This window comes from Rhagoletis zephyria, unplaced genomic scaffold (genome assembly GCF_001687245.7).
Source record: "Rhagoletis zephyria isolate East Lansing unplaced genomic scaffold, Rhagoletis_zephyria_1.1 Rzeph_scaffold_00066, whole genome shotgun sequence".
Classification (NCBI taxonomy): Eukaryota; Metazoa; Arthropoda; class Insecta; order Diptera; family Tephritidae; genus Rhagoletis; species Rhagoletis zephyria.
In genome coordinates this window covers 298,088-310,743 of record NW_016157150.1, presented here as the reverse complement: position 1 = coordinate 310,743, position 12,656 = coordinate 298,088, and the positions used below count along the sequence as shown (strand labels likewise).

The window sequence follows — 12,656 nt, the reverse complement described above, 5'->3', positions numbered from 1 at the left end:
CCACCTTTCCGAAAGCTACCGCTACATGATAAGCCGGGGTGTATACATTTTAAGTCTAGCCACAATCCGCATCAAAGCTAGATTCTTCAACATCTCGCTCATCTGCGCCCATGCCCCGACGGAAGAGAAGGATGAGGCGTCCAAGGATCTCTTCTATGAGCGCTTGGAACGTACATATGAGCGCTGCCCCCGACACGATGTCAAAATCGTGCTTGGCGATTTTAATGCCAAGGTGGGCAAGGAAGGGATCTTTGGCGCCACTGTCGGAAAATTCAGCCTCCACGACGAAACGTCCGATAACGGACTGAGGCTGATCGACTTCGCCGGGGCCCGAAATATGGTAATATGTAGTACTAGGTGACGGACGGACAGACAGTCACCGCTTAATCGATTTCTCTTTTCATTCTGATCATTTATGTATACATTTGTCTATATCTATCTCGATTCGTTTTGCCTGTTACAAACAACCGTTATGTGAACAAAGTTATAATACCCTTGTGCACAAGTGCGCTCGGGTATAAAAATATATTGTTAGGCGTGTTGGGAGTTTGCATCGGTTAAATTTTAATAAACTCCTAATTTTCTTAATTTTTTTAATTTTATCAACGCTGATTTCAAAAATTTCTATGAAAGTGCCAAATATGTAGTATTTAGCTAAAAAATATTTATTTTCGAATAACTTGATAGGTGAGGTATGCAATTCCATAGAAATTGTCGAAGTAAAGCAATTTAAGAAAAAACACGGCCTCGAATTTATTTGCGTGTATATGCCGTACGATCAGATTTTTTGAGCAGTGTGGCTAAGGAGCTTATATATACACTTAGGTTTCATTTTATGCGTTTTTTAATCGGGTTTTTCGTATGTTTAGGCTCAAATATCTCGAAAACCTAAGCCAATCGAGCAAAACTGATTCTGGATTCAGATTCAGCGCAACGAAAACCTTTAGAAAAGTATAAGCTAGTCCCAGAGTCTGAACTTTTTTTAAATTTTGTAGGCCTGTGTTATCAACAGAACATAAATTAAATGAAAGTAGCTTCTGCTAATTAGAGATCGGCACAATTATTAACTCAAACATAAAGTTCTTATCATTCGAGGTTGTTATATTGTACATTTACAAAGTAGGAACAAGTTTTAATACCAAAATTCAATAAAAACACTGGTTTAAAGCTAAAATGTTCAATGGATGGCACTATCCAATTCCTAAAAAGAATTGCTCGCTGATTCCGAAAATCGACTTAATTTTTTATTCTATGGACAAGTTTTCAAAATATTTTCAATTTACCGTTATTCAGCTTAAAACAAAAAGTGGTTACACTTAATCATATATCTTACGACCCAATTTAACAATCTTAATATGAATACGGCAAATGAAAGCTAACAAAATTCTGCATGGACCGTATATAGGTACATCACTTTTCGATAGGTCTGATAGTTTCTGACAAACTAATTAATCATTACATATTTTTTGTTTTTTTTTTATGAAAATATGAAAGAAAAACACTTTAACAAAAGAAAAATTTAAAAAATAACAGGTTCTGTTTCAAAGTTTTGCCTTTGTGCTAAAGTCTTTTCTGGTACAAAAAAAATCTAGTTACTAATGAAGAAAATCGATGGATAAATAAAGAAGTAATGAGTGGTCAAATGAAAATGAGCCAAGATTTTTTGTATGAAATATGAGCATAAAAGCATGCTATTTAGGTGTACACGGCGTAAGTCAAATGAAAGGGATAGGCCTCTAGAAAAGCACTAACGTTTTATGTTTTTGAATAGGGTTGCCACCTGTTAATAAAATTACTATATTCAATCATAATAATCGTAGGCATCAATTCTGCACCGTCACTGTCAAAATGGGTTAGATGTGCAATAATGTATTATTTTTCTGAGTAGTATTGCCACCTTTTAAAAAGTTAAAAGATTTTCGCCTTTCGTTAGATTACAAAATGAGATACCAAATGAAAAGGTATGGCCTTAGAATGTACAAAAGCTTTAATTTTTTGAGTATGGCTGCCACCTATTTAAAAATTACCATCTTCTATACATAGTATAAAGGAAAGTCGAGATATTTTGACCACGCTAAACACTTTAGATGAGATTTTTTAAGTATAATAGGGTTGCCACCTGTCTAAAAAATTATAAGATCCGTACTGTTCATTGGATTACAAGAAATGTCAAATGAAAGGGATTGGCCTCTAGATAAGCATGAATGTTTTATTTTTTGAATTGGATTGCCACCTGTTAATAAAATTAATATATTCAATCATAATAAGCGTAGGTATCAGTCTTGCACCGTCACAGTCAAACGAAAGGCTTAGCCTCTAGATGTGCAAAAAATTATTATTTTTTTAATAGGGTTGCCACCTGCTTAAAAATTATAAGATCCTTACTGTTCGTTTGGCTAACAAAACGAGATATTAAATGAAAGGGAATGGCCCTCGTATGTACAAAATCTTTTATTTTTTGAGTGGGGTTGCCACCTATTTAAAAATTGCTATTTTAGCCTAACATATCGGGCAAACACCAACGTATGTATAAGTAACCGCCAATCTATTATTATTATTAATCCCGAGAATTACTACACAGATTTGGACCAGATTTTGCTTAATAAATATAATATGTATCGATAGTGGTATTATCTTTAGTACATAGAATAGAGAGTTTCCACCTCTCTTAAAATTATAAGATCTGTTCGATGAAATACAAAAAGTGAGATGCGAAACGAAAAGGCTTGGTCTCTAGATGCTCAATAACTTATTGATTTTTGAATAGGGTTGCCACCTTGCTAAAAATAAAAAGATTTTCACCGTTCTTTAGGCTGAAAAATGAGGTACCAAGTGAAAGGATATGCTTTCCGGATGTGCAATAAGCTTTTTTTTTTAGTGGGGTTGGCACCTATTTAAAAATTACTATCTTACATATTATACGTAAAGGCATTTTTTGTTAATGACATCTTTTTTGCCCAGTTTTTTCTTATTAAAAACTGTGGCCTTCGGATGTGCAATAAGCTTCACTTTTTTCGAAAAGGTTTGCCGGCTATACAAAAAATTATAAGATGTGGGCTGTTCGTTAGACTAAAAAGTGAGTTGTCAAATGAAAGGACTTGGCTTCCAGATGTGCAGTAAGGTTTTATTTTTTGGAATAGTGTTGCCGCCTGCCTAAAAAACTAGAAGGTCCGTTCGTTGCATTAAAAACATTAGATATCAAAGGAAAGTGCTTGACCATTAGGTGTGCAATAGGGATGTTTTAATAGGGTTGTCATCTTTTTCTCCAAATGCGTATATTCATGTACACATTCAGCGCATAGCAAAGCCTCGCGCATACGAGGCCGCCTAGTATAATATACAGTGTATAATGCCGCAGCTGTTATGACGCTTTCCAGCATCAGATTGAAAATGTCGCTCGAGAGTGAATCGCCTCGTTTAAAACCTCGTTTGGTCTCGAACGGCGCGACTAGGTCCTTCCCAAATTGGACGGAGCCGAATTGTGCTCAACGTCATTCTACACGGCCAAATTTAGACATGGCGTCGTTCAGGCAGCTTGTCTTCGTGCTATCGTAAGCAGCTTTATAATCGACAAAAGATGGTTTGTGTCGTGTGAAAATCTGGAAAATGATGCCTTACTAGGCCTGAAGCCACACTGATCGTCGACAGGACCTTGTTTGCATTGGACATAGTACGCTGAGATTCCAGTATTCGAGCACGTTTTCATCAGACCGAATTATGCTTAGTTGCATGTACCAGCCTGGCCAAATCAAGCAGTTTAAAAACATACAGTTATACCAGACAAATGATCAATGTGCCTTTATATTTATGCAATTAAAAAGCAATAATAGTGACTCCCACTTGCAGCGTATGCCGTGACATTCCAAGCCGGTTAAGTGAGACGAGATGAATTCAAACTAGGGTTTAAACTTCTTCTCCACTACCAACTGTAGCTAAAAATTTAAGGCAGCAATAGAAAACGACAAACAAATTTCTCAGAAGTTTTAATATACCGAAATTAAAAAAATTCATTAATTAGGCAAAAGTATTCTTGGTTTTCAAAATTTTCCCATGTTAGAATGTAGTAGCCATCTGCCATAGTTATTGCTCGCAAAATTTAAATTTTCATATACGCACTGAAAGTTCCCACCACAAATATGGTTCAATATTCGAAATGCATTTTATTCTTTTATTCCTCACTGCAGCGTGGAATACTTGAAACGACAATTTCTTATAGTTTTCTCATTCGGGAGACCTCTCTTTTTTAAGTGCACTCCTTTTTCTGCAACGTGTATCATACAATTTAATCGTGAGAATTCTATGAACCTTACCTGGTGACTTATGGCACTACAAAAGATCGCGCTTTGCACTTGTCTACAGCACCAATATAACACCGCAGCCGTTAGCTGGTCATCCCTTACTTACCACTGCTGCTTCCCTTTTCTTCCTTCGTAATAGCCTTGCGAGCTATCATTTAGATCAATTGCAGCGCTTAGAATTTAACATTTGACCCTTCTTGCGGTGTTCTCAAATCGCGCAACATTTGCACAAACACAACCCCCAAAAATTTAAACAATAACAATGGTCAATAGTGTGAAGTTTGTATTCGTCAGAAGCGTACCTTATCCAAAAGGCAACACCTGTGCCTGCAGCGCTGCTATACCACAAAAGCCCAAGGTGCTATATGACTCTTTGAGCCGCAATCACTCCAGCGGAACATTGAGTTGTTGGTGGTGGTTTGGATTGACTTTGTGACTTGCCTTTGTACCAAAGCAAGTGTTCGATGTTTCGTCGCATGCAACAATCTGCGAAAGTCGAACAGTTCATCCACCAGACAGAGTTAAAGTGGTGAAGACATGCTGCTTGGGTTGAGCTCGGTCGACTTGCCTTAATATGAGCCGCTGAGTCAGTTCTTGAAGGGATGTTTCCCCACAGGACGTCTAGAGCAATTCACCTGTGCAGCTTTTTCCATTTGCAACCTGTGCATCCGTGTGATCATAAAAACGGAGAATAAACCAGAATATCCTGCAATTCCAACCTGGTCGAGTCCTCTAAACTGACTAACTGCTAGCATTAACTTGTTCACCTCGCTTTACGATGAGGTTTTGAACAGCGCACACGTCATTTGATTGAATTGTGTACATTTTAACAACAATTTCAGATGTTAAGATAGCCAGTAGGTCCCTTTGGGATCAAGTAGGGCAGCACCAGCGCGCCGACCTATACACCACAAATGTGTTGCGTGCGTGGCGCTCACTGAGCCCGTGTGTTAGTGTGTGTGCTATATTGGTCAACATTCAGCATTCTATATTCTATTTTATTATTAATATTTTTTACATTTTTTTTACAGACGGTCAAGTGTCAGCACACTTGCTTTCATTTGTACCCACAATATATTAACATACATACATACCTAGGCACGTAGTACATGCGGTGAAGGTGAGTTGAGTGGATTGCTGCTCTGGGGTTGTTTATTCGGGCCAATTATCTATTCACTTTTGACTTAAATGAACTACTGGCCATTATAGTTGTTGCTATTTTTGCTGCCGCTTTTGTTGTGTGCCATATGAGTGCACACGATTCACCATTTACATACTTGTATTCTATATTCCATTCCTGTGTACTGTACTGTTTCTGCTACAAATGCTCGCATTCACTTTCGTCGCAGAGCGCGAGTCCTGTTGTGAGTCCTTCCGGCCCGTCCGCGTTTTTGGGTAAAGAGTCGAGTGCGCGGCTTTAAATGGCACACTTGTTCTTCAACGCGTCTAGTGAGCGGTTGCGTGCATCCTGAGGAAATGAAAAATCATCAAATTTAAAAAGTGAAAAAGCTTGTTTTCTTAAAAAAATAGTTTTTTCGAAAAGCAATCGTGAAGAATTTTAATAGAATGTTTTGGATGTAAGATACGTTTTTATATTCGAAAAGTGAAATTTTTGTGGGTATATATGTGTTTTCATAAAAGGTGAAAAGCAGTAAGCACATTCTATAAAGCGGTGAAAAAGATTGTTTAAGATATTTTTAGTCAATTTTATTGCTTGAATTTCATATACATACCTATTAATGCACATTTTCTTGAATTTAGTTAAAATTATTGTATGCTATGTAAAATTAAAATACTTAAATGTTTCACCCATTACATTCACCCATTTCGGCCATAAAAATTATTTTGTCTTTATTTTGTTAATAGTTTTCTTTTACTTTTTAATTTCTTAACTTTCGTCCATATATATAACTATTTTTCTTTATTTGCTTTTATAAAAACCGTTGTATTTTTTCCTTTTAAAAGGGGGTTTCGTTTAAAATAAAAAAATATACATATACATTCGTACTGAATTCATAATTCTGTATTTTTGCTTATGGCTAAGATCAAAATTATACAAAGTGTTTTTGTTGAAAATTCTTAAGTTGTTGCATATTTCTTAATAAATAATCAATCTTAAACGGAAAATAGTTGCATATTTTTCTTGCCTTAGCAAAATATTTTGTTTATTAAAAGACTAACACATGCTTACATAAAATGCAATTTAACAAAAAATTTTATGAATATACAGATTTATACACGTATTATACACGTACTTTATTGTATTCTATTCTATTTCAGTATTTCATGTTTCAATATTTTATTTAATTTTTTTATGTTTTTTATTTCATTTAATTAAATTTATTTCACTTAATTTTATTTAATTTTATTTTATTTTATTTTATTTTATTTTATTTTATTTTATTTTATTTTATTTTATTTTATTTTATTTTATTTTATTTTATTTTATTTTATTTTATTTTATTTTATTTAAGCTAATTTTAATTTAATTTAATTTTATTTTAGTTCATTTTATTTTATTTTTAATAGAAATTTTGTGGAAAAACAGCAATAATTAACATGTTGGTAGAAGTCATTAAAAACGGCCTGAAGCTCAATAAAATTGTTGAATACATTTATTATAAGGCCATAAATAACAAAAACAAATGATTTTATTTAATTAATTTAAATTTAATTTTTATTTTATTTCATTTGATTTTTCTATTTTGTTTATGACTGCAAACAAAGTTTTGAACACTTTTAAATAATGAATACTAATTCCTTTCAATATTATGGGCTTTTTCGATAAACTTATTTCCACCTGCGAGACCTCTGCAAGTATTTCATCAAATGCCCTATCCTTCATTTAGCCATCTAATCCATTTTCCCACGGCATCCTGAATTATTTTGTTCGCTCCCCCAATAACGATCGCAAACTACCCCATTCCCACGGGCACATTCTTAATTTGTTCTTGTTTCTCTTCGCTGCAAAATTGATGCAAAATGTAGGTTATTCCTAAAAATTTATAGCTTTCCTTATTAAATTAGGGATACACACATTTATAGACTTAACTTTTCGTACTCGGAAAAAATGCAAGTGTTGATTTGTGAGCTAGTTTCGATAAATTTCCGATAAAAATTAGAGACGGCGCCGATTTGTTCTTAATTCGCATGGTAATTGCATCTGAATTACCAGCAAATGAGGTAAATTGCTCTCAAAATTTTGTATGGCGAATAACGTAATTGGAAGGGTAATTGGAGTGCGGATCACGAATAAGAGAGCGAAATATGTACGTAATTGGGATGCCGTGGGAAAGCCGTATAAAATGTAAATGCGGGGTTTCTGTTTCGACTCCAGCGCCATCTATCGTCACCATGTTTTGCAAAGTATCTGTTATCATACAGGTTATATATGTACATTATGAACTTGGCTCATAAATAACTGTGGTCTAATTTTTGCAAAAGTGGTTTTTATAACCTAATAAAAATATATTCTGAAAATTAACTAAATCGGATCATCAATATGGGCTCTTTAAATAACTCGACCCCAGCACCTATACCCCTATAACGATACCAGATATGCAGGAATAATCTACGAAAACTAGTATTTACTTTTAGCAATGTTATTTAGCTTTGCACCACGATTTGTTTCTTAGGAAAAATGGAAAAAACAACAAAGTCTAAGCGGTAGAAGTTATAACTGCTATATCGCCGATCACCACATCTCCTTAGCAGACTTCTTTGTCTATACTTCACCAAGAGTGGAACCCGCATCATCGCTGTGCAAAGTTAGCAACGCTCAGCACTGAGCTAAGCCCACCCCAGTAGTTTTTGAACCAAGTCCGAGCAACGCAAACGGCTATCATTATACATATGAGTAGTCCACTTGCAAAGTGCGCTATGTAAATTTTTTTCGATTTTTAGTTTTTGGTGGTTAACGTACCAGTATTTAAAGTAGTTTCATGTCCACTAACAATACAGTGCAAAATCCTTATATATTCTGAAAAAAATAGCATCAAATGTTAGCTACTCTAGCAAAAGTCGCTATAATACTTACTGTATGTATATAAAGTCGCTATAATATTTATTGTACGTATTTATACAAGTTCAAAATGTCACCATCTTCTGATAAACTTAGAAATCTGCAAAAAAAAGTGGTAGTTTCATGGAAGAGAGAACGTGAAAAGCTTAAAAAAGCTGGCTATATAAAACTTACTGTTTCAAAACTCGCTATATTTAATTTCTATATATAAAATTTGCAAAAACTGCCACACTGCGATTTTGTGTTTTAATGTTATTAGGCTCTTATTTATCCAAATTTTCAGATAATAAAAAGAAATATACAATTTGGATGTTACTTGTTGTTGTAGACGTTTTTTTTAATTTATGGCTTACTATTATAAAATCACATAACGCTGTTTGCAAGTGGACTACTCATATGTATATGTATATACATACGTATGTTCAAGTAGGTAGTTGCTTGCATACATACATTTGTATGTATGTATATAGTTTTTCAAATGATGCCATGAAGTAAAACAAAAAAATGTCGGAAACATTTACCATTTATCATGTTAACACCAGAAATAAATTTTGCTTCATCGAAGCCAAATACGTTTCACCGCATAAAGATCACAAATTCTTAGTTTTCCTAAAACTTCATTTTTTTTGTTTATGCCTCAAGAATAATATGTAGAGATATCAAAACAATATCATCAGCGGTACGGCCCATCGCTGCCACATTAAAATTAAAAACCATCCTATTATGCCAAACAAAAAGGTAATAACAATAGTAATGATGCCTACTGTTAGTGTTGGGTCAGTCCGTTGATTTTATCGGATTTTCATTAAAAGTAGCGCAGCCATTGCACCAGCTGCAAGCTGCCAACCGCCAAAAATGGTCAAACTAAGTTGCGCACCGAACTCACCCACGTCACAGCCTCATTGTTTTCTTAACACACTTACAAACTTACATAAATTTGTGTATACTTCTAGGTACATATGTGCATAGTCTTAGGTTTTGGCGGCAAGTATCTACTTGTATACATCTATGTATATCTGGATCGAGTTGTTAGTTGGTGGGTAGTAGCCATTTATTTGGTGGCAACTTGCTGCCTTTTTTCGCGCCAACATCGTCAGTGGGCGTCCTCCATGCTGGTCAATTGACCTTTGATGAGCCCAAAATTACTGCTGCAACTGGTAATTTCCTGCGGTTGTGGTTGCCACTAGTTGCGCCAGCAGCATGTACGCGGCCACAAAATTATGCCACAATCGTGTTGGGCAACTGGAGCTGCGTTTTTGTTGATGTTATTAGTTAGCACAAAGATGCCCCGCCGCAGCAGGGACGGCAGCAACAGTGGCAGCGAAAGCGGTTAGTTGCATTGTGCTGCTGTTGCGCTCATAAATCACTTGCCGTAAGCGTTGCGCGCGCACGCTACAGGGCCCAAGACATTATACTCAAGTACATGAATGTAGTTATTGTGCATTGTACTTGAAACATATCTGTTGAAGTTTTTTAATTTATCTTCATTTCTATTTTTTTATAGTAATACATACATACATATATTTTATTTATTGCAATACTCAGCTAACTGTTTCATTCTACATATTTTTATTTTTTTCTGTGTCTTTTAGGATCTCTCTATAGTGGCGGCAATACCACCGGCGACGACGAATATAACAAGCAGCGTTCGTTCGGCGAACATTTGGATGGTATTGATTTGTCCGACGACGAAAACGGTTTCGATATACGTTGTGAAGTTTGTGATAAAACCTTTCAGGATTTGGAAATGTAAGTGTGGCGCATGCGTCAAGGACGCAATTTTAATCGTTTATGTTATTACACATTTATTATAAATGTTGGAAGGATTGTATAGTAAACAAGTAGGTTGTTTCTTAAATGATAGCCCTAAAGTGTAAAGCTTATGGTTATCTTTAGGAAAATAATTGATTAGCCTGCATTTGTTGATTGTGTAAGAGGGAAGTAAGTGATGTAGAATAAATAATTAATTATGAGTGCCCACTGCACTATAGTTAACACTCCTATTTTGAGTTTAAAGACGTCTTATGGTTTGCTAAGTACGTGAAAATGTACGCATTTACATTTGTATATACATATGTATGTATGTGCATATGCGGTCAAAGACGTCATGTTTTTGATTTGTCATTCTCGCCGAGAAATACATATCTGCTTATTTATGCTCATTATTTCACCAACAATAATTTTCCATAATAACCACCATGAGTACTGAGTAGTATCGGCAACTCGATACTTTTTGACAAGTACTGAGTAAGTATCGCGAATACCAAAAAATATCGAAGTTTTTAAAACTTTTTTTAAGTAAAAAAAAATTAAAATTCATATAAAAAATTTCGCTATTTCAATTACAAAATGTTTGAAAATTACACAATAAACAATGTGGCGAACATTCGAAAATTATCTTCGATATCCAATGCGAATGTCGTGAAAAGGAACATAACGCTTTAAAAATGTCTTAGCCCAAAAAAAATCTAGAAAAACGGCTTGAAAGGTTTGAACTTACATATAGGTACTCCCATAGTAAAAATTAATACATATTTTGTTCTCATGGGCTACTGGTAATCGGTACAACTATGAAATTTTTACACACCGTACAAGAAGGGATAGCGGTCATTTCAACATTGGGCTTGGTTAAAAATTCTTAAATAATTGGATAACGAATCTCTTGCTTCACCTTCTATAACGAATGGGTAAGAGGATGGTCTTCGACACGATAACTTGGCTATTCTCCGGCATATCAGATCGTCCGTTAACGAATGTATTCTACCCTCGTTGTTTATTCGGAATCCAACCCATTCCTTTATGAAAGAGAGATTATATCGCACGTTTAATAACACTGTGAGACAAATGGTAGGGGTCAGTGATCGGGAAGGGTTCAAACTACCGGGGAAAGTTATATCGATAAAAAAGAAGTTATACGTGTCCCGGCGTTTCGCTGGGTCACGTCTAGGAATCGAGATATATATATAACTATCATATAGTTGATTATATAGAAAAACGTTATATGAACAGATTAAAGGAATTGTAATTTTTAATTTTTTTAAATTTGTTTGAGCAAAATCGGACTAGTGGTTCTCGAGTTATGTCAAAAAAAGACCACCAAAGGTGACAATTTCCCCTATATGATAGTTATATATATATCTCGATTCCTAGACGTGACCCAGCGAAACGCCGGGACACGTATAACTTGTTTTTGACCGATATAACATTTCCCGTTGGTTTCATCCCATCCCGATTTTGACTGTCGCATAGTGTAATATAACGAAGTATTTCAAAATTTTAATTTCGTGGGAAAACGCAATCAAAGTTTTATCAATTCATACAGTTGGTATACAAAAAGACAGATGGAAAAACACATATCTTCGCCATATTTGGGAAGTTTGGTTATCTGTTAGACTGAACATATTCTACTCATCAAGCTTATTAATTGCATAACGATATCTCCAAAAACGTAAATTTTGAGTTACATCTCTATATTATTAAACGTGCGATATTTCCTTTAGAGAATGGACTTCACCTCATTTGTTTCTCATTTTCGGTTTTTCATCTCATTTTAAAAGTAAAGTGGTTTATAAATATACGCGTTAAACATTATAGAATATTTGATCTTAAAAACTTATAGCTCTTTGCTGTAAACTATTACTTTGCACTTGTAATAGTAAACTTACTGCAAGTTTATTTAAAAAATTATTGTTGAAGTGCTTGCTAGATCATATTCCAACTATTTAAAGCAGTTTCCATTTAATTTACAAATCAGATTTTTGTTTGTTTTTCGCGTTTGATATAAAAATACTTGAAAGTACGACTATTATCGATACTTTTTTGCAAATGCGAGTACTGGCATCGATCCTTCTTTAGGGTATTCTATATGAGTACTAGTATCGATACTTTTCTAAAAAGTTCTATCACTATCTGCGTAGAGATGAAAATGAGCGTTGTAGCATCCGATGTATGGATGGCTACAATGGTTTGTTGTAGTTATTGAGAGCATCAATAAATGATTTTGCTATTTTTTCCACCGGAATCTTTGAACAATGCCTGCAAACATAAAAAGTGTATTAAGAGTGTGAATATTATGTATGAGATGGTAAATATCAAAAATATGTTGTTGTGTTCTAACCTTTTACACATCGCGAAGTTGGCTGAATTCACCCATAATATTATTCGGCTAATGACTGTATCTACATTCGTATGATTGTGAAATTTCTGTGTCGCTTAATTTTTTATACCCGAGCGCACTTGTGCACAAGGGTATATTAATTTTGTTCACATAACGGTTGTTTGTAACAGCCAAAACGAATCGAGATAGATATAGACAAATGTATACATAAATGATCAGG

The 12,656-nt window shown here is 34.7% G+C and overlaps 1 protein-coding gene across 3 annotated transcripts in view; it reads left to right on the top strand.

The window, feature by feature from the left end:
- Positions 1-12,656, top strand: part of ham (hamlet) — a 146,389-nt gene that overhangs the window by 99,313 nt on the left and 34,420 nt on the right. For all 3 annotated transcript variants that reach the window (XM_017626844.1, XM_017626852.1, XM_017626834.1), the window contains exon 6: positions 9,912-10,068. In XM_017626844.1, coding sequence (XP_017482333.1) covers positions 9,912-10,068 — 157 coding nt within the window. The remainder of the gene's footprint in view (positions 1-9,911; positions 10,069-12,656) is intronic.